The sequence below is a fragment of the Macrobrachium rosenbergii genome, chromosome 55 (assembly GCF_040412425.1).
Source record: "Macrobrachium rosenbergii isolate ZJJX-2024 chromosome 55, ASM4041242v1, whole genome shotgun sequence".
NCBI lineage: Eukaryota > Metazoa > Arthropoda > Malacostraca > Decapoda > Palaemonidae > Macrobrachium > Macrobrachium rosenbergii.
Window position 1 is genome coordinate 30,735,263 of NC_089795.1, and position 21,007 is coordinate 30,756,269.

A 21,007-nucleotide genomic window follows, 5' to 3' on the forward strand; every position below is an offset into this window, starting at 1 on the left:
TATCTATCTATATATATCTCTATATATATATTCATATATATATATATATATATATATATATATATATATATATATATATATATATATATATGTGTATATATGTGTGTGTGTGTGTGTACTGTATATATGTGCATATATACAGTATGTATATATGTATATATGTATATATATAGTATATATATATATATATATATATATATATATATATATATATATATATATATATATATATATATCTGTATGACCAGGTAACAGTTGATGAGGGGGACCATTAGGAAGAAACTTTAATATACAAATGTTATCTCGGAAGAATGTTAGTTATAAAATCTATAAATCATTAACAAATAACTATATATGAATGAAGATGGCTGCGCGAAAAGAGCAGGGAGAGGGGATTCAATAGAGAACTCTAAAGAGAGATAGATGGAGAAATAAGAGATAGTTTGGGAAGAAAATTTGGCAGTAAAGGAAAATAAACCAGAAAAATGGAGATATTATAGAAAAATAAACGAGAGAGAGAGAGAGAGAGAGAGAGAGAGAGAGAGAGAGAGAGAGAGAGAGAGAGAGATGGTTGACTGATTATGGCTACTAAAACTGGCGTCACAACATCTAGGTTACTGACGCCGAGAGAAAGAGAGAGAGAGAGAGAGAGAGAGAGGGAGAGAGAGAGAGGGAGAGAGTAAAGAAAAAGAAGGAAGAAGAGAGAGACCTTACAGACCTTACAGTTCGTTCGGGTTGCCCCAGGTCCCTCAGTGTGAGGCACCTCTGATGTCTACCAGAGAATTGCTAACGCATCTTCCGTTATATTTTGCATCTTCCAATCTTGGATGGTCTGGGATGCATCTTAGATATTTGTCGAGCTTATTCTTAAACACATCTACGCTCACTCCTGTTATATTCTTCAGATGAGCTGGTAGCGCATTGAATAGACACTGTATTATCGATGCTGGTGCATGGTGGATTAATGTCCTGTGTGCTTTCCTTAGTTTTCCTGGTATAGTTTTGGGCACTATTAATCTACCTCTGCTTGCTCTTTCTGAAATTTTTAGCTCCATGATGTTTTTGGTAATTCCTTCTATCTGTTTCCATGCTTGGATTACCATGTAGCGTTCTCTTCTCCCTTTCAAGACTATACAAATTTAAGAATTGTAGTCTTTCCCAGTAGTCAAGGCCCTTAACTTCTTCTCTATTCTAGCTGTAAATGACCTTTGTACACTCTATTTGTGCAAAATCCTTTTGGTAGTGTGGGTACCATATTATATTGCAATATTCAAGTGGACTACGTAATGTACATTTTATAAAGCATAATCATGTGTCTCGGCTTTTTGTTTTGAAGTGCCGGAACAACATTCCCATTTTTGCTTTTGCATTTTGCCAATAGTATTGCTATTTGATCATTGCATAACATATTCCTGTTCAACATCACACAAGGTCTTTAACTGCTTCCTTATTTGTGATTGTCTCATTATTAGGTCCTTTATATGCATATAGCATTCCTTCTTTATCACCATATTTATTGATTCAAATTTATCAGAGTTAAATACCATCCTATTTATCTCTGCCCATTTATATATTTTGTTTAGGTCTCTTTGTAGCGAGTTCCGATCTTCATCACAAGCAATTTCTCTACTTATTCTTGTTTCATCTGCAAAACTTCTTACTACTGAGTCCTCAACATTACTGTCTATGTCTGCAATCATAATCACAAACAGCAATGCAGCTAACACTGTACCTTGTGGCACACTGGATATTACCGTAGCTTCATCCGATTTCTCATTGTTTGCAATCACTATCTGTTTTCTGTTTTGCAAAATTCTTTATCCATCTTCCTACTTTGTCCACAATGTTATGTTTTCTAAATTTTTTCACTAATATATTATGGTCTACCTTTGCAAAGTCTAGGTAAACCACATCTGTATCTTTTCATTTATCATATTTTTATATATATGCTTTCATGGTGGACTAACAGTTGGGTTTGTGTACTTTTTCCGGGTACAAACCATGTTGTCCTATATTGAACAATCTATTTTTCATTAAATGTTCCATTATATTTTTTTCATTACCCTTTCATAAACTTTCATAATATGAGATGTCAGACTCACAGGCCTATAATTACTTGCCTCTAGTCTTGAACCACTTTTGAAAGTAGGGGTAATATACGCTAATTTATGCTCATCGTAAATCTTGCCTGTATCTATACTTTGTCTCAATAATATTGCTAGCGGCTTTGCGATTGAATGAACGACTTTCTTTAACAATATGGCAGGTATGCCATCTGGTCCTGCTGCTGATCCATTTTTAATTTCATTAATAGCCTGCACAATATCGGCTTCTGTACTATCTATGTCCAATAAATATTCAATATTTTCATCTCTTATTTCTGTATCATTATCAATCAATTCTAGGTGTAAATTCACTCTTATATATCTTTCTGCTAATATGTTACATATTTCCTTTTTCATTCGTTAATCGCCCTTCAGTTCTTAGAGGGCCTACTTCTACTCTTATTTTATTCATCTTTTTGCATATGAATAAAAAAATTTTAGGTTTTGCTTGATATTTTTGTGGTGGCCTTTTCTTCTAGGTCCCATTTTTTATTTTCTTTGACTGTATAATCTTTTGTTCTGCATTTTTCTATCTTACTTTTAGTTCCATCACTTTCCATGCATTCTCTTCTTTTCCAAGACCTTTTTTCCACTTTCTGATTTTCTGGAACAAGATCCTTCTGTCTCTTGGTATTCATGACTGATGTTTACTTTTTTTCTTCGGTATATATTTTCCACTATTTCCTCTAATATTTTATAATATATCGGTATTTACTGTATATTATCACTTACAAATATGTTTTCCCATTCTTTGTTTAATTCTTCATTTATTTTGACCAATTGATATTCTTACTATAGAAATTGTATTTTCCATATCCTTCCCATTTTTCATCTCTTGCTTATCTCTGTTTTCATGTGCTTTGGAACGGACTGTTAGTTCTATGACATTATGGTCCGAAATACTCATGTTATACACTATTATTTTTTAACATAGTTCACCTCGTTCACAAATACTAGGTCTAAAATATTATCCTTTCTTGTTGGCAGGTGATTTATTTGCTGAATGTTATGTTCTAGTAGCATATCTAATAGCTTTTCAAATTGCCTCTTTATCTTTACTGTGCTACTATTGCTCTCTTTTTTATATATGTATAAATACAACCACAGTCTCCTATTCATTCTTTCCATTCTACGAAAGGAAAGTTAAAGTCCCCGGATAGGAGTATAGTCCAGTCCTTGTGATTTCTACATATATCATCAATTTGTCAATTATTATGTCAAACTCTTTAGTATTAGGGGTCTGTATATTACAATGTTCACTAATTTTTCAGATTCAAATTCTACCGCTATTAATTCACATTCTGTGTTACTATATTTCTCACAGATTTTCCCTGATTGGCGTCTCTTCCATATATCATGGTTCCCCCGGATTTCTATTTTTTCTATCCGATCTATAAGTTTGGAAACCCTTTATCTGGTCATCATACCAGTCTCTTGGGAATACCGGGTTTCACTTATATTCATTATTTCTATTTTTTTCATTTTGGGTTAGTTCTAAGAACACTATCTTTCTTTTGAGTTATTCAAAACTAAACCCTGCGCATTCATCACTATGATGGTTTGCGTATTATCTCCATTATCTAATTATCTCCATTATCTAATATGGGTAATAATAAGGATTTTCCCATGTCTCTTTCCTGTTCTGATATGTTGATCTTTTCTTCATTTCCAGAAATTCGTACATTAAAAAATCCAACTTTTCCATTATATTTGATCTTTGAGAGAGCGAGAGAGAGGGAGGGAGAGAGTAAAGGAAGGAAGAAGAGAGAAGAGAGAGAGAGAGAGAGAGAGAGAGAGAGAGAGAGAGAGAGAGAGAGAGAAAGGAAGAAAAAAGTTAGAGAGGAAGTTAAGAAAAAACGAAGAGAGAGAGAGAGAGAGAGAGAGAGAGAGAGAGAGAGAGAGAGAGAGAGAGAGACCGTGCGCTGGGCGCTAAAATCCCTTGGCTTTAGAAGAAATCCTCTCCGATGGAACTTTCTCGACTAATTTGATTGAAGGAAATCTGAAAAGGCCTTTTTATTTCTATTCCATACGTTCTCTTCATTTGCTTCTCTATCTCATTACAAATCTTACTCCTGTTAAGTCCCAGCAATTAATTAGTATCCATCTCATTCTTCCTCCTGGGAGTTACAACTGTCTTCATTTTTGTATCTCAGCACTGCTAATCCTTTCAGCAATTCCTTATTAGCAGCTCACACCCATTTTTACACACGCATACACACACATATACTGTATATGTATATATATATATATATATATATATATATATATATATATATATATATATATCAACTTTAGATTTCTTCACATTTTTTGGGTACGCTTTCACTACAAATCTTAGGCCTAAGTGAAGAAACAACGGAGGAAACTGACATCCGACGGCAAGATTCGAACCATAGAGAGTCAATAACATGGAGTGTCGATCTCCCCGCCAAGCATGTGACATCAGGCGGCCATATTGAAAAATTATTGTTCTTAGGTCTATTGTAGCCGAAATAAAAACTTTTGTATTCTAGTCTGCATCTCAAATATTGGAAGCTCAAATATAATTTGACTTGAAAAATTTATCCCCTAAATAAACAAGTAGTAATTTATATACATGCAAATAATTATAGATTCTCCTTAAACAAAACAAAAAACTTATATGTTGATTCGTTTGAAGTAAAGAATTTTTACATAAGATAATTGCTTTTTTTTTTAATCTGTAAATATCTGACGTATTTGAGTCAAATACACCTCCATTACAAAAATGTATTTCATCAATGAACGATCTTCAATCTAAACAAATATCAATAAATAACTACTGTATATACTTTCCTTTGGGAAAATGGCATGTTGATTTATATTGAACAATCAGACTCCATATAGGCTACATACGAATCAAGCTAAAAAGTTGAATTGTGGTGAACAATCGGTAATATACATACATACAAATAAATCATTCTTTATATTCCCTTTTAACATACACACACACATATATGTCTATGTATACATATGTATGTATTTTGACCTAGTCCACCACTGTTATAGGTTTAAAATGTTATCATAAACAATAGCTTCTAGACCCACCTACCGCCAAGCATTTTTAATGGCAAGCAAAAAATAGCATCACTGTGAAGGTGGTACAACATTCTTTTAACATATTTTGCTAATTCGGTATTTCCAGGAGCATTGTTTAGCGGAAGTTTTGAAAAAACGCTGAGCAACATACGATTCTTCCCGCCATGCTCAGCGTCGTTTAACCAAACCGTCGACGGAAAAGGCTAGCAGGTTAATTTTTCTGTTCTAAGGCTTTGGAACGATCCTTCAAGAGAATTATTAGATAAGGACTACCAAAGAAAGTGATTTTAACTTATTTGGAATAAAATTGGTTTTAAAATACCGAACGAATCATAGGTATAGGCCTAGCGTTGACCTGGCTACGATTCTTTTGCTTGTTTTTACCATTCTTAAAGTTTATTTTTCCTTGGCATCGTGATTCGACAACTTTTACCATAGAGAAACTAATTTTATATTCTAAATTAAGTTGCAATTAGATTAAGGTTTACATGATTATACATCATACCAAACTAGTAGTCTGAGGGAGCTGGTGTAGCCTAGGCTACCAAACTTCATTTCTTCGTATTACCCATCTATGAGACTTATCGTTTGATGAAAACATAAATTAAACCAGGATTTGTTGCAGATATAGAAACATAAATATGTTCACTTTAAATTTAATGATGGTGGTGGACTTTTTATGGTTTGTTTACATGTTCCTGAAATAGTCTCACCAAGCGCAACATTTCCGAATTTCGTCGTGAAAACAAACACTCTAACGCTACCTTTACACATTTAAATGTTAAAAAATAATGGCATGGACAGTATCCTACAGATTTTCCTGCTGCAAAGAATTTCTAATGACAGACAAAACACAGTATGTATCCTAAAGCATCACAGTAATATGTTTAAAAGGCGAGACCTGTTGACACAGCCTATAGGCCTACCGATGCCAGGCATTTCTAATAACGAGCAAGATCTTTTTTACTTTATATTATGGGGGACATATAGGATCAGTGAAGTTCTGATTTCAAAATTAAAATGGGCACTGCACTTATATGCCACAGTAATATGATGGAAATATAATAGATGTTATTAGAGAAAGCGTTTCTACTGCTAAGAAGACATAGCTGACGGGCATAAAATCATGCGTAAATAGAATTCATCGTGCTTGACTTACCTCAGAATGTTATCTCATTTTCTCGTGAAGAATTCTTGTGGCCATTTCTCCCATTATAAGTTACACACATACTATTATGAATATATAATGGAAAGAAAAATCGCTGGAGACACTAGGCACCTATAAATATCCGCGGCTCCCGGGTGTTAGAAGACGGCCCCAAAGGCCTGCAGCTGCATACAGTGTTGCCACATTTCCACACCACTAACTTCCACGCTTGCCTAAATTTTATATTCATTCAACAATCGGTAAAATCTAATTTATATATAAAAGTATATGTTTTCTTTCACTGTCTAAAGATCATTTGCCGTAAACATATTTTAACCGGAAAAACTAAATGTTTATCATTACATGGGTCTCTTGACATGTTACACATGAACTCTTGACATGCTACAGCATGATAACGAGACTATTATATAGATTTAAGCATTCAATGCATTTACAATATCACTTTGTAAAGAACTTCCCTTATCAAGTTAATCACAATAACTTTTTACATTTATTAAAACAATCCTCAAACCTAAAACTGTCACTTGTTATTATATCGTCTACACTCTATGTACACCGCTCGATCAGCTTCTGCTACTTCATAAATTGGCGCGTAAACAGCCGTTCTCTGATGTTTCTTTTTCAGTCGTTATTATATGAACATATATATAAATATGCAAATGACCGAGAATATGGGTCAATGAATCACGATACAAGAAAATTATATAATTGACAATAAACCCCTAAAAAGTCTGTGGACATTTTTTCCACACTTGGTGCGGCAGATCGTAAAATGAAGACGTCACGCCATTTCTGCACCCGATCATCTTTTGCATGAAAGCTTCCACACCGGAGGCCACATCAAACTACCTAATACTAGTATACAGATAACATCTCTAGCTACTGAGTCATTACTAACCATTTATGTTTTAAACACACGTTGTCATAGTGAGGTTACCTTGAAAGACTCGATCAATGAAGAATCTATTCCAGCTCTTATAATATACTCGAGTTGGAATAGACCTATCCAGACTATCGTAGCCGAGCTTAAACGTTTATTGCTTTCTAGGATTATATATATATATATATATATATATATATATATATATATATATATATATATATAGTATATATATAGTATGTATATATATATATATATATATATATATATATATATATATATATATATATATATATATATATATATATATATATATATATATATATATATATATATATATTTGCCGCTCACTTATTTTTGCTACGTGCACGGTATGTGCAGCTGTAATGGCCACAATAACAGCTTCTCTATTTTCTCACTTTCTGGGCATACTCCTCACTACAAAACCTTAGACTCTGCTGAAGAAATAAATGAGGAAATCTGACGCCCGTGACGTATTAAAATAGATATATCTGGTGGGAAATAAAGGCGACCAGTAGATTCTATATAAAAATTTCAAGAGAAAAAACAGTAAACAAATAAACCCCGTGATACGATGGTGAGGATGGGTGTGTTCCAGCTCTAGCAAAATCCATCTGATTTCAACAGATATCTGTATATTAGAGCGAGAATAAGTTTATATTCTTTTTCTTTGTCTAGTAGTTGAGGGCTAGTTCGAATCCGGTCACATGCTTCTGAGTTTCTTCTTTTGTTTCTTCCTGTGGATCTAAAGCTTTGCAGTAACAAGCGTATCCAAAAGTGTGAAGACATCGAACTGTTAAGAGACCGATGTGACCATTACAAAAAAGTTAAGTATACCTTAGTTTTCCCAGACCACTGAGCTGATTAACAGCTCTCCTAGGGCTGGCCCGATGGATTAGACTTATTGTGCGTGGCTAAGAACCAACTGGTTACTTAACAACGGGACCTACAGCTTATCGTGGAATCCGAACCACATTATAGCGAGAAATGAATTTCTATCACCAGAAATAAATTCCTCTAACTCTTCATTAGCCAGCCGGAGACTCGAACTCGGGCCTAGCGAGCGCTAGCCCACAACTCTACCGATTCGCCCAACGAAGAGCTGTGACCATTACAAATATAAATATATCTTGTAAAGAGCGACCAGTAAGACACACACATATATATGTACATATATGTATTGGAACCAATGAACACATGAGCACGTGTTTCGCAGAAATAAACTTCAACCTCACAGAACCCCAATCTCTCAAACGAAAGGCCAGGGCGCTACACATCGACCACACAAGTCATAAAAGAAGTTGGAACCTAAGTAGTTCTGTACCTGAGGTTTTTCGCGGCCAGGCTACCCCTTCGAATGAAATGCTGCGAATTGACTCACTGGTAGGCCGAAAAGTTGGGTAAAATTTGTTGGTATGTTAGGTGGCAGCCTGCCGGGGAAAAAACTTTAAGTACAGAAGTATTTAGGTTCCGACTTCTTTTATGATTTGTGTGGATCAGTTGGTAGCGCCCTGACCTTTCATTCGAGAGAATGGGGTTTGATCCCGATGTGAATCACAAATCTGTATATATATATAGATATATATATATATATATATATATATATATATATATATATATATATATATATATATAATTATATATATATATATATATATATATATATATATGTGTGTGTGTGTGTGTGTGTGTGTGTGTGTGTGCTCAACATTAAGTCGCAAAACGTTATAGGTACGATTTAATATTTGCTTTTATCAAATCAAAGTCCTTCAAAAGAAGGCATCGAGCTTACCCCATATAAAAATGGAAAAAAAGCACGTTAAAACGAAGAAAAAAAAATAATTTAGTCGGCTTATAACTAAACAAACTTAAATATTGGTAGATTAAATCAGTACTTTTGCTTTTTTTTTTTAATTTCATCCCTTCATAAATGCTGCTAAATGACAAAAGATTCTCGATAGCAATTAAAGAACAGGGCATATTACTCTTGCTTAGACATCACATCCCCCAACGATTTTGTGGTGACTGCTCTCCTAAGAAAAAAAAATTAGAAATGTACATTTCTTATAACCAGTATTCTCTATTTATCTATCTATCTATTTCTTCATTGCCTTCATGTTAATCAATAATTGAAATTTTAAAACATGCGGCAGCTCATTTTCCAGATTTTTTAGTAACACGTAAAAACTCAAGGCTTTTGTTCGTTAAGAATCATAGTACTATAAAAGTCAACCAAGGAGGTGGTGGCCGCTGAAAGGTGCTCTCACCCAGAATGTATCGTTTCAGAGCCTAAGTATTTCTGTCGTTTTCCCTTAAAGAGAACTGAACTGTGTAGAGAAATGAGCGACCAACCTGATCACCAGGTAAAGCCGACTGTGCTTCTCAACTTTGACAATTCTTGCTCCCCAAGTATTTTCACAGGATTAGCACCACTTGCCGGCTCTCTCTCTCTCTCTCTCTCTCTCTCTCTCTCTCTCTCTCTCTCTCTCAATTCGGGTTTCTAAGAAGCAAGAACCTGTGCTGGCACAAGACCAGCTTAATCTTTTTTTATAATGGAGAGACTAAGGCGAGCAGAAATATGCAAATCGGCTGTGATAATATAGAAAAATAATCAAATTAATAAAAGACAATAGATAATGGAAATTTATATAATGATAAAAAGAGTGTGTTTTTGCTGAATTCATGGAGAGGAAAAGAAAAAAATGTGCATTGTTATCAGCAGCGAAACCAAGCACCCTCTATCTTTTACTTCCCTTTCTCTGTCGCTGTAATGTATGGTTGTGTTGAACCCAGCGAAGGAAAACGTATAAATGTTTATTGCAAGTCTAGTGTTTCCCTCCCTCTATCCGCCTCTCATTTGTGTTTGCATTGGAACCTGTTAAGGCGAGAGTTAAAATATTTACTGTAACTGCTCGCGTCTCTCTCTCTCTCTCTCTCTCTCTCTCTCTCTCTCTCTCTCTCTCTCTCCTCCTGTGTCGTACATAATTGGGTAACAGTATGGTGAGCAAATCCTAGGTCCCTTGGAATGCTGCAACATGCTTTCCACTAATCACTGTGAATAGTTGTTCCTGGCATCACTACTTTTCTGATTATCGGTAATAGTGTTTCAGCATTGCGCGTGTCGACTATCTCCATATAACCACAAGCTGGTGACAAAGATGGATCAACAATCCCAAATACCCACAAAGGAATTTGAGAAGCACGTCCCCTATGGTGCTTTGGTGTACGGGTAAAGCAAGACTCATTGATTTGCACTGTTATCCCTGGCCCACCAAGCTTGACAGGTTTTTTTTTTTTCTTCAAAATATTTCTCACAAATTTCACGGAAGAAAATGAATATATCAATAACTGTCACTTTTGAAACATTCAATAACTGTCTGTGTGGTCTGCAATACATTCAGTTCCTGACACCAGTAAAAAATACCCTCTATCCATTTTTGAAAGGAAAGCTTTGAGCGATAAAAAACGAATCTTTACTCGATTCGTAGTGGTTATATTTGCTACATTCTTTAACTTGGCACTTCCAGACGTATTTATCTTAGACTGAAAAGCGTTTAGTCCAGTTTATTAAAACTTTACACTGAGAGCACTTTAGTTCTCTTCTCAGAAGATTCTGCTGCTTCATCCAGTTAATTGCAGGAAGCGGGTCTTCAACCAACAACGCTTTAATAATTCGTTCATAAGAGAATGGTCCGTGTACGGTGACTTGACGTCAATAAATGAGATATATTTCTTAGAAAAAAGTAAAATGTTAACTCTCGTGACTTACACCTTTCTCCAAATAAATACTTGTTTAACAATCAAAACATAACAAGATATGGTTTAACGACCAAAAGAGAAAACCAGCAACGGTTGGTATAACGAAGAAATACTGAAATAACCAAGTATAGTTTAGCAGTCCCTAGCTGAACAAGTAAAGATAAGCACTCCTTGATTTCTAGGGAGTGCTTATCTTTACTTGGTCCAATTTTATTTAATTACTGCTGAGTAATGTCTTTAGTTATTGTGGTTATTCACTTTTCATTTTTAGCACGAAGATTAAATGGCCATTTCTTGTAATTCATGTAAGTATAACTTATTTAAGAAGCAACTTATTTCCCTGACTCTTGCATCATTCCTTCCTTAAAGAGTGGGTTTGGTCGCTTTTTGTAGGCCTAAGTCATTCTTCCTTTCCTTTTCATTATAGTGAAAAAACAAATCTGAGAGACGACATCTTAAACAGAATTATAATGCTCTCAGACAGAAAGCTATTTCCTCTACAGATGACTGGCCCTTTTGAACAAGGACACCTCGAAAGAAATTTACCTTAATTATAACTTCTCTATTCGGGAAGACTTCCTCGACAAATGTTAGCAAAAGGTTTGTGGGTTTTTTTTTTTTTTAGCATGTAAGAGTTTTGCCATTTTTAAAATTATATTTCTCAATTGACATTCAAATTAGGTTTTGGAATACATTCTTCATCTATTCCATGAATTTCCGGCTATGAGACTATCAGAGAAATTGAGAGAGGATGGTCATTTTAGAACACACAAACAAACCCACGCGCACCACCAGTCTCGAAAGAAATCGTCTTTCCCAATTCATAATTATTTTCTTTTATTGTTGCGTTGTTGTTTTTGTTGTTCTGACGTTTACATCTTACAGAGCAAGTCTAAAGTCATGAACGCAGATATTGTTAAAAGACATGAGGTACGTTTTGCTCTCCAGCTAAGAGAACACGCCGTCAATAATGAATAAGATTTTGTATTAGATTCTAAAAGCTGCGCATTAACATGCTCCCTATGAGTAAAGGTCCATTCTTGGGTTTCTGTCTACTGACGACTTTCACATTTTTCCTTGAAATGTACTAAAAATAAATAAGTCGACATACGTCTGACAAGAACCCCCATTCTATCGGCCTAAGAATGAAAAACATTCTTCCATATTTCTGTTATTTCTAATATTCATAAGTAAATGCTTGTATAACACGGCATTTCAATAAGAGAAACAAATTACCCGTGACTACGTAAAACGGTCTAAATATGCTTTGCCCTTGCGAAACATTTTGCCAAAAAGCACAAAGGCCAACAAGTATATCTCATGCCCCGCTGCAGTAATGGCATAATTGGCCCATCAGGCCATTCGGCGGCGCTACCTAGCATATATTAGTATCCAGTTATATCTCGGTTATATTAAGTACAGCACAGTGGCTCATCAGCGTATATTTTACATGTATTTGGGACCAGGGTAGTATAACATAGCAGATATCCGGCCTTCGCGCTTATGAAAGAGGTCTGTTGACCATCTTTGTCTTTTGATGCCGATCGAATGTCTCACGTAAATATGCTGTTTTTCTCCCTTCCATTATTGTTGCTTTATATCAATAATTACGAACTTCCATTGAAATGATAATTATCTATGGCCAAGTTTTCGTGTTAGATCTTTCTAAATTTGATATCAGCATCGATGACAATTTGAAAAATTTCTCAGTATGTACATGACTTATGCCTATATTTTTTTTATAGCGACCGTTCTGAGACAACTCACTTCTGTTGTAAATGTTAATTTTGTCTGCGTAAAGAATCCAGAATTATTTTATGTATATGCTGTAATATACCTCTTTCTCTACTTTCATTTGCTTTTGTTGCAACCTTCACACACGGCAGGTGAATTTGGTTCGCTTAGCAACACGTGCTGTGTTCCAGCAACAAATAAATGGACATGTCTTCGATTTGTTTATCAACAAATCATGAGGAAAACGGAGAAAATAGGAACAGACTCGGACGAAGTCCAAAAGGCATCTCTATTTTGAACGATTGGAAACTCTGGCGGAAATCATCAGGGATATTCAAGAAGCAAAATTTCCCGCTCGTCTTGCCCGAGCGAGGGGGAGAGAGAGAGGGAGAGAGAGAGAGAGAAAGAGAGAGAGAGGGAGAGAGAGAGAGAGGAGGGGAACTCAGTGGAAACTGGCATCTACACGAACCGACCCCCGCTCTTCCCCTCTCCCTCCCCCCATCATTACCCTCCTTGCCTTTGATCGAGACGAGGTTGCCTGGTGGTGGCGTTCGTTCGGTTCAGTACCTCTCTAGACTCGTTGCTGTAAGGACGTCCTCCGCTTCGTGCTCTGTGCTGTGTTTGCCCTTCTCTTCCTCCTCCCACAGTTTGAAAGGCTTTGTTTAAGACTTTTTGGTGGTGATCATGGATTCGAAGAGACCTCCACCCAGACCGGTGAATTTAGAGGAGGCGGACGATGGTGTCGTGGAGTTTTCGCCGCTCAATCAAGAGGACGACGAAGGCACAGTCACTATCGAAGTGCCTGTGGCCGAAGAGAGAGCCGCATGGGGATCTAAAATGCAGTTCATGCTTTCTTGCATTTCTCTCTCCGTCGGTTTGGGCAACGTTTGGAGATTCCCCTATTTAGTGCAGCAAGACGGAGGAGGTAAGTGGTCATGCTGAACACCGTAGAGTTTGTTGACATTCGTCTTCTGTTGAACTATGACGAGGAATTTACGACGGTGGCCGCACACACGCTGACACAAGCAGTTTTTATGTGGTGTGGTCGCGGAGTCGTTCGTTTTATATAATTCTCTCTCTCTCTCTCTCTCTCTCTCTCCTAACACGTTTACTGTTGTTCATTGTTCATTGCTCACTATATTTTGGGAAATTTTCATGTGTTAACTGACTGGTAACTGCGCGAGTACTATTTTATATATCTTCTGTGACGTTTTACAACTGGCAGGGTATTTTAAAAGTTTGTTTGTCGACTTCGTTAGGCCTGTACTGTATATAAACCACCAAATTTATGTCCTTGACATACGGAATAAAAATGTCTTGTGGAGATCAGAGAGAGACCAAGGGGAAACGAAAAGCGCTACAGAAAAGTAGCGTGGTTAGCAGTTCTGGGAGTGTGTGTGTTTGTGTGTGCGCGCGTGTGTGTAAGAGGAGAGATGTAAGTGTGTGTGTGGTGTGGTGTGCCTGGGTGCTGTTTGGCGGATCAATATTGCTCGGCTGGAGCGCTTGAACTAAGCTCTGAGACACAGTCCTAAATGTTTACATAGATCGCCTCAGGGGCGAGAATACACTTTCTCTGTCTGTCCCTTTTTCTTTTCCATGTAAGGGAGGAAACGTCATAGTAGGCGAAGGTGGATAATGTCATCTCACCTGCCGTTAGGTAACTTCTCCCACAAGGTACAAAAGGAGAGTTTCGTGCTGACTTAAAGGGGAAGGAGCCAGCGTGGTTCCTCCGTTTGAGTACACGTACACACACAAACACACGCATGCGTATGCCCGTTTTCGGTCGAAAAATACAAATCTATTGTGTTGGGAAATTCATTGTGATATTGGTGCCAGTTGACCCCATAGGGCAGCGTTAACGTTCTTGTAATTAATACATATTAAGACAAAACTAGTTTTCAAGTAGCAGATTGTCATTTATCCAAGAACTCGCGCCGTCTTATCATACTGTGCGCACTACGGAATGGTAGTCGAAAGCCTTCATTATTGAGCGTTTGAATTTGTAGTTTTATGAATTATTGAATGTGTTAGTATTGTTTTTTTATGTATGCGTAAATACTCGATATATTGTGTACTCATCTACGCTAAAGCTATAATACCTAGGGAAGATATATACTTGGTGCATGCGTGCGTGAGTGAAGATTGCAGTGCTCTTATTAGTTGTATCCATTCATTAACCGTATCACTGCACAATGAAGACGTAGTAGTTAGCCTATGCAACTTTGGTTAACCCCCCCCCCTTCCCATGCAGGTGAAGATTATGAGCATAATCAATTAAATCTAGTCTTTCATTATACTATTCACGAGCTGACCTTTGCAGGGTACTGTGGATGAGCGTGACCTACCAGTTCATTAGGGGAATTTCTTGCTTGATTAATAGTTTCCCAATTATAGGTCACGTGGAAGTTTCTTTCAATCCTGAGATAATTGGTACATGTGGCTATTGTGATGCTGATGCAATTTTTAACTTACCTTTCTTTGATGTTTTTATTCGTTAAGTCGTAAAGGATGTATTTTCATATTTCGAACCGGATGCCATTATTTTTCTTAATAACTACCATATATACGTTACTTGTTCTCAGCTACGGCTTCATTTATTGTTCCATCATGGATGTTTTCCGAAATTTTTTGTTTTTAAATCATATGTGGTTTAGGCCATGAACTAAACCACGAAAAATTGTGAATTTGTGTTTGTTGTATTGTAAAGGCAGTTTTATTATACAGGTTTATTGATTTAATTTTTTTTTCATTTGTTTGCATATTTATTAATCTTAAGATTCATGAGTTACGTTGTTGCTGATTCTTTGTAAATAATGCAGTAGGACTTGATGTTGCATCATTTGTGAATGTCAGGTTTTAGGGGATTTTGGTTTATATTGCGTTAATTTATCGTGATTTTTCAGATGTGCTTTCAGGGCATATGAATATAGAATAAATGAAGAAGAATGTGATAACTCCGTATAATTTTATTAAGTGTAGGGCTTATGCCCCCTCGGACTAAAAAAAAATAAACAAGAAAAATGAACAACCCAGATACAGATCAAGAACAGACAAAAATAAAAAAAGATAAAAGCTGAAGCCTTTGGTATTGTTTAAAACTAATTTACGGAGCTGCAGATTATCCCAGTGCCTAAGTTCGGAGTTTGTTTCAAGTTCTCGAGAGTCGAGTTTTCAAGTTTTTTTTTTTTTCTTTTTTTTTTTTTCTCTCCATTCAGACACCAGGGGAAAACTTCGTTTACCTCGAGTTCTGGTCTCAAATATTTTCTTCTTAGGCTTGAAGGACGAAAATAGTTGGCCGTTTGGCGCAAGTTCTGGGAGGCCCGAATAGTTTCCGGTCGGCCTTACTTAAAATACAGCTTGCGGCGCGTAGTAGGCTTCGGACTCGGGAGAGATAATTTCCATTAACTGCCTTTAATTGCCGCAGTCTTAGGGCTAAGGCCTAGTAAGTTTCATTCATGAGGTGGTTGGTGTGAACCAGTTTTCTTCCTTGGATTGTCTTCTGTCTTTGGTTTAGTTTAATGCTTACTACTTCACTATATATGTGTGCATATATATATACACATATACACATCATTTGTGTGTGTGTGTGAGAGAGAGAGAGAGAGAGAGAGAGGAGAGAGAGAGAGAGAGAGAGAGAGAGAGAGCACCCATTAGCATTTCTATGGATAAGAAAGCCTAATAGTCTCCACTCACCAGTGGCTTGTATGTACTGTAAGTATGCCGAATGAAAGTACCCTTGGAAGGTACCGTGGTCAAAGCTTAAGGTCGGACTTCACTTCCCAAGGGTCGGGACTTCCCGTCTTGACCCTCTCTTATATCACCATAATTTTGAAGGACATTGGTACTCTAGCACCTGTAATATTGCCCATTCATTGGTTTATGTAATTATTATTTTCATCTACAGTACGCAATAATTTCGTTATCTTTTCCCGGTCTTTTTATTTCTCTTTACTTATTGTTCTAGTAATGGCCTAGTGCCTTGTCTCGCTGGAGCATCAGTTTTCTCTGGAAAACAGAATTATATTAATATGTTCTTTGTAAGTAATGGTTCCCCAATAACTGATAAAATTATTTTTATGCCAAGGACGAATTTAATGCCAAGCAAAGCCCCCTCCCCCCCTTTTTTTTATTTGTTGCGGTGTTTGATGAATCTGTGGGTGACCTCAATTTAGTTTAGCTTTCATTTTTTGGAGTTCTGCTACGACAGTTTAGGAAATAACAGTATTCCCTTTTATTCTTTCCTCTTTTAGAGCTGTCAGTTTTCATTTTGGCAGGCGGAGCACAGAGCCAGGCTTTTTTTTTGTTTATAAATTGCAAATAATTCGACTGGGTGTGAGTTACAAATGACGTTAATTATAAATAGCAAAGTTTACTGTATCTTGCTTCTGCTGTTGCTGTTTATGGGAGCTTGCATCAGTGTGAAGCTATTTTATAGTATTTAATGAATCTGTTATGTATCGTATTCATGGAAAAGTTAGTATACCTTAGTTTAACCAGACCACTGAGCTGATTAACAGCTCTCCTAGGGCTGACCCGAAGGATTAGACTTATTTTACGTGGCTAAGAACCAATTGGTTACCTAGCAACGGGACCTACAGCTTATTGTGGAATCCGAACCACATTATAGCGAGAAATGAATTTGTCACCAGAAATAAATTCCTCTAATTCTTCATTGGCCGACCGGAGAATCGAACGCGGGTCCAGCAAAGTGCTAACCAAGAACGATATCGACCCGTCCAACGAGGAACTTCGTATTCATGGAAATTATTAGATTTTCATGTCATTGATTTCTTATTTTGCTGTCCATGAGATCCGTCATGTTATTCATATATCTTCGAAATCACTAACAATAAGCAGAACGTGCACATAGTGAAGCGAAACAGAAAGTAAAGATAAACCTTGAATCAGCTGCCGTAAAGAAAAAAATTACAAAACTTCAACAAATGAAGCAAAGCAATCTGTAAAAGTAACGTCCAGATAAATGGAGGAAAAAATTGTGTTGGTGCTGGTTTGCCGAGTTAAATCAATCACCCTGTCTATGCCAAGGGAAGGGAAACTCTCGGGAAAGGAAAGCGCTTTTGGGCGCATTTAAGAAAGCTTTCAGGTCACTTGTTAAATCCTTTACTTGGCTTTTGAAGAGAAAGTCGCTTTGAGAAGCTGTTTCTCTCTCCTCTCGGCACAATTATAGTTACTATATCAAACTTTTAAAGGTTTTTTTTTTCGAAAATAAAGTTATGTCAGAGATTTAACTCTTCCTTAAATGGAACGCGAATCAAGAAATTTACTTTCTTTCCCATTTTACTTTCTAAAAAAGAGAGTGAACATTCCATCTTCTTCTTCCAACAAAAGTGCTCACTTTCACTCTCCGTAAACAGTCAAGTAGAAAGTCCCGAAGTAAAGTTCTCAAATAAAAAAAAAACTTGCTTTCATTTTTCGAAAACGAAGTTACGTCGAATGAATGCCCTCTCTCTCTCTCTCTCTCTCTCTCTCTCTCTCTCTCTCTCTCCAGACTCAGCGTCTTTAGCCATTCAAAGATGAAACCTGTTAATTGAAAACATTCCAAGGAAGATCCACTCAAGACTCGTGTAGTTTGAACCTTCTGCTCGGGCTGACCTGGTCCTCGTCGCTTGTTCTCTAATCCCGAGAAGTGTTTCAAAGTCAGGAACATATTAAGCTCGCGAGAGGAGCGCGAGAACACGTTCCCCCGAGTCAGTCGTTCCTTTTGTGATTCTCTTCGTGGTCTCATGCTTTCTTTCCTTTCATTAAACCCTTGTTACAGGTTCTGATGGTTTTTATCTTGTCTAATCCTTTTGTTACATAACGCTGTCTTTCTCTCATTATATATATATATAATATATATATATATATATATATATATATATATATATAATATATATATATATATATATATATATATCATATACAATATATATATACATTATATATATACTAAATACCTCATTCAGACTAGTGAACTGGTCTGACGATCTAACCCAACGGAGTTTACTCAGAAAAGTTACAAGCTCTCTTGGACAAACAAATTATTATCAAAATATCCGTACGGATACTTGATACTTGATAATGCGGAACTGTTTGTCCAAGAAAGCTTCATAACTTTTTCTGAATAAAAACTCCGTTAGATACCATCCAATTTGAATGAGGTCCTTTTAGTAATTCTACTAATGCACAGAACAATTGTGTATGTGATGAAGTTAACATTATATATATGTGTAAATAAGTGTTAAGTAGTTTATATATGTATTTGTGTTCATGAAGTATGCATGTATTTGCCACTGTATACTCGTACATTTATTTATTGTTTATACTGTATTGCACACTGTACTGATATGTGTTTTGTGATCACGCGTGGATACATTTACCTATGAAAAGACCCATCAGTATTCATCTTTAACGTTGCCTATTTTCTTTTTGTTCCTCCGAATTTAGGAACTTATGAACTACTTAGTTATTTTCTTGTGTGCTTCAGCATTGTATTTCTATCCCTTGAAATATTGAAATTTAGCTTCATTCTAATAATTTATGGGGCAATTTCACTGTTCCATTGCATACTGCCTTAGTTGCTCTGCAGAGTGAGGGTTAAAACTTTTTATGTGAAAAGTAAATTAGATTGTGTCTCAGCTATTGGTTTTTTTCTCATTTCTGAAAATATTTCATATATTGCTGCAGTTGAAATTTTCATTGAAATTTATTTTACCATCGCTGTTTATGATTTGAAATTATCGCAGCTATTGCCGTTTTTCCAGTTGTGTACATATTGGTTCTTTTTTTTATGGTACCGGAGAGTAGTCAGGTGTGTGCTGTTGTAACTGTAAATTACATCATTTTATAACCAAAACGGACGAGCCAGTCGCACCCTTCAGGGTGTAAACTCGAATAGCTTTTTGAAAGAGTCAGAGAAATTAAAATTTTGCAACATGGTGATATCTGTATGAACTGAAGTGTGCGACTGCCGTAGACTTTGGAAGATTTTCTCTCCTTGCAAGTGCTGCTGATCTTGCTTAGTTTCGACGCTGAAAATCTACAGCTTCGGAGAAGTTAGTGTGTAAAATAAGTTTATTCTTGATAAAAATTTCTGACAATCTCAATTTTCAGCATATTCGCACGTAGCTGTAAATTGTTGACGTGTAAGAAATGTTTTATGATTTAGTCAAGTGATGACCTTACTGCAGTGCTTATTGCTGATTGCCGATCGCCGCCGGAGATCTCTTCTCGCCACTTGCCAAGTCTGTTGCTATTGTTAGAGGGCTTAGGATCTGTTTTGGGGAAGGTTACTGGGCCCTTAATGTGTTGGCTTGGCTCCCTTGTCCTTACCCTTGACATTTAATGGCGGTTTTGCATGTTGTGTTTGGCTCCATTACGGCTACTCTCTCTCTCTCTCTCTCCCTCTCTCTCTTGCACCTTCTGTAAACGAATGGACTTATAAACGGATCACTGTTATTTCGGAATCAGTACTTTTAATGAGCCATGAAGTATCGATATATCATCGCCCTTATTTATTATTATTATTATTATTATTATTATTATTATTATTATTTCTTCCACATATATAATCATGATCAAAATCACTGTCACCCTTATTATTATCAAATGATCTTAGTATATGATATTGGCGACGCTTGATTTTCAAGGCTGATATTATAATATTGCTTTCAAGACCCGTAAACGACATCAGGCATGCAATGGTATGGATCGCATGATTTGCAGTTCTATGATATATGTACAGGTGGCCGGTACCATACTCCTTAAGGGGGTACGGGGGTACCACCTTCAGCTTTTCCTCAGCGTCACAATGTAGACGGGACTGAACGATTTCCAGCCCCAGCTGTGTCGCTCTCTGACTTTAGCTTTTCCTCCTACCCGCTTGGTCTCTCTCCACTTCTCTGGCCAACTCCTTTTGTCTTTTAATATGGTATAGTGGTCTCTATAATAATAATAATAATGACGATGGTGATATTAATAATTATAATAATAATAATACTATTATTATTATAATATAATATTATTATATAATTATATTATTATTGTATTATAATAATAATAATTAATAATAATAATTATACCTCTCTCAACTCGAGAGAGCATCAGCTAGGCCATCATAATTTTTTTTTTCGTACGGAAGTAGTGGTACATTAGTACTTAAAAATAAAAGTTCGAATAAATGAACATTGACAATAGGGTACCGTACATCTACGAGGGATATTCTAATAATTAAACATTAATGGTGCTCTTTACCTGTAAAGGGTAACCCAATGACTGTGTATT

General features: G+C 36.2%; 2 protein-coding genes across 5 annotated transcripts in view; one reads left to right on the forward strand and one right to left on the reverse strand.

The window, feature by feature from the left end:
* Window positions 1-6,497, reverse strand: part of Lkb1 (Lkb1 kinase) — a 285,218-nt gene extending 278,721 nt beyond the window's left edge. The window contains exon 1 of the mRNA XM_067099730.1: window positions 6,322-6,497. The gene's annotated coding sequence lies outside the window, so the exon portion shown is untranslated. The remainder of the gene's footprint in view (window positions 1-6,321) is intronic.
* Window positions 6,498-13,256: 6,759 nt separating this feature from the next.
* Window positions 13,257-21,007, forward strand: part of LOC136835889 (sodium- and chloride-dependent transporter XTRP3A) — a 212,825-nt gene continuing 205,074 nt past the window's right edge. For 2 of the 4 annotated variants that reach the window (XM_067099735.1, XM_067099733.1), the window contains exon 1: window positions 13,276-13,649. In XM_067099735.1, the coding sequence (XP_066955836.1) occupies window positions 13,409-13,649 (241 nt within the window). In that variant the 5' untranslated portion in view covers window positions 13,276-13,408. Of the gene's footprint in view, window positions 13,650-21,007 lie in introns of all 4 variants that reach the window. The other 2 variants (XM_067099734.1, XM_067099736.1) reach the window with 2 other exon arrangements.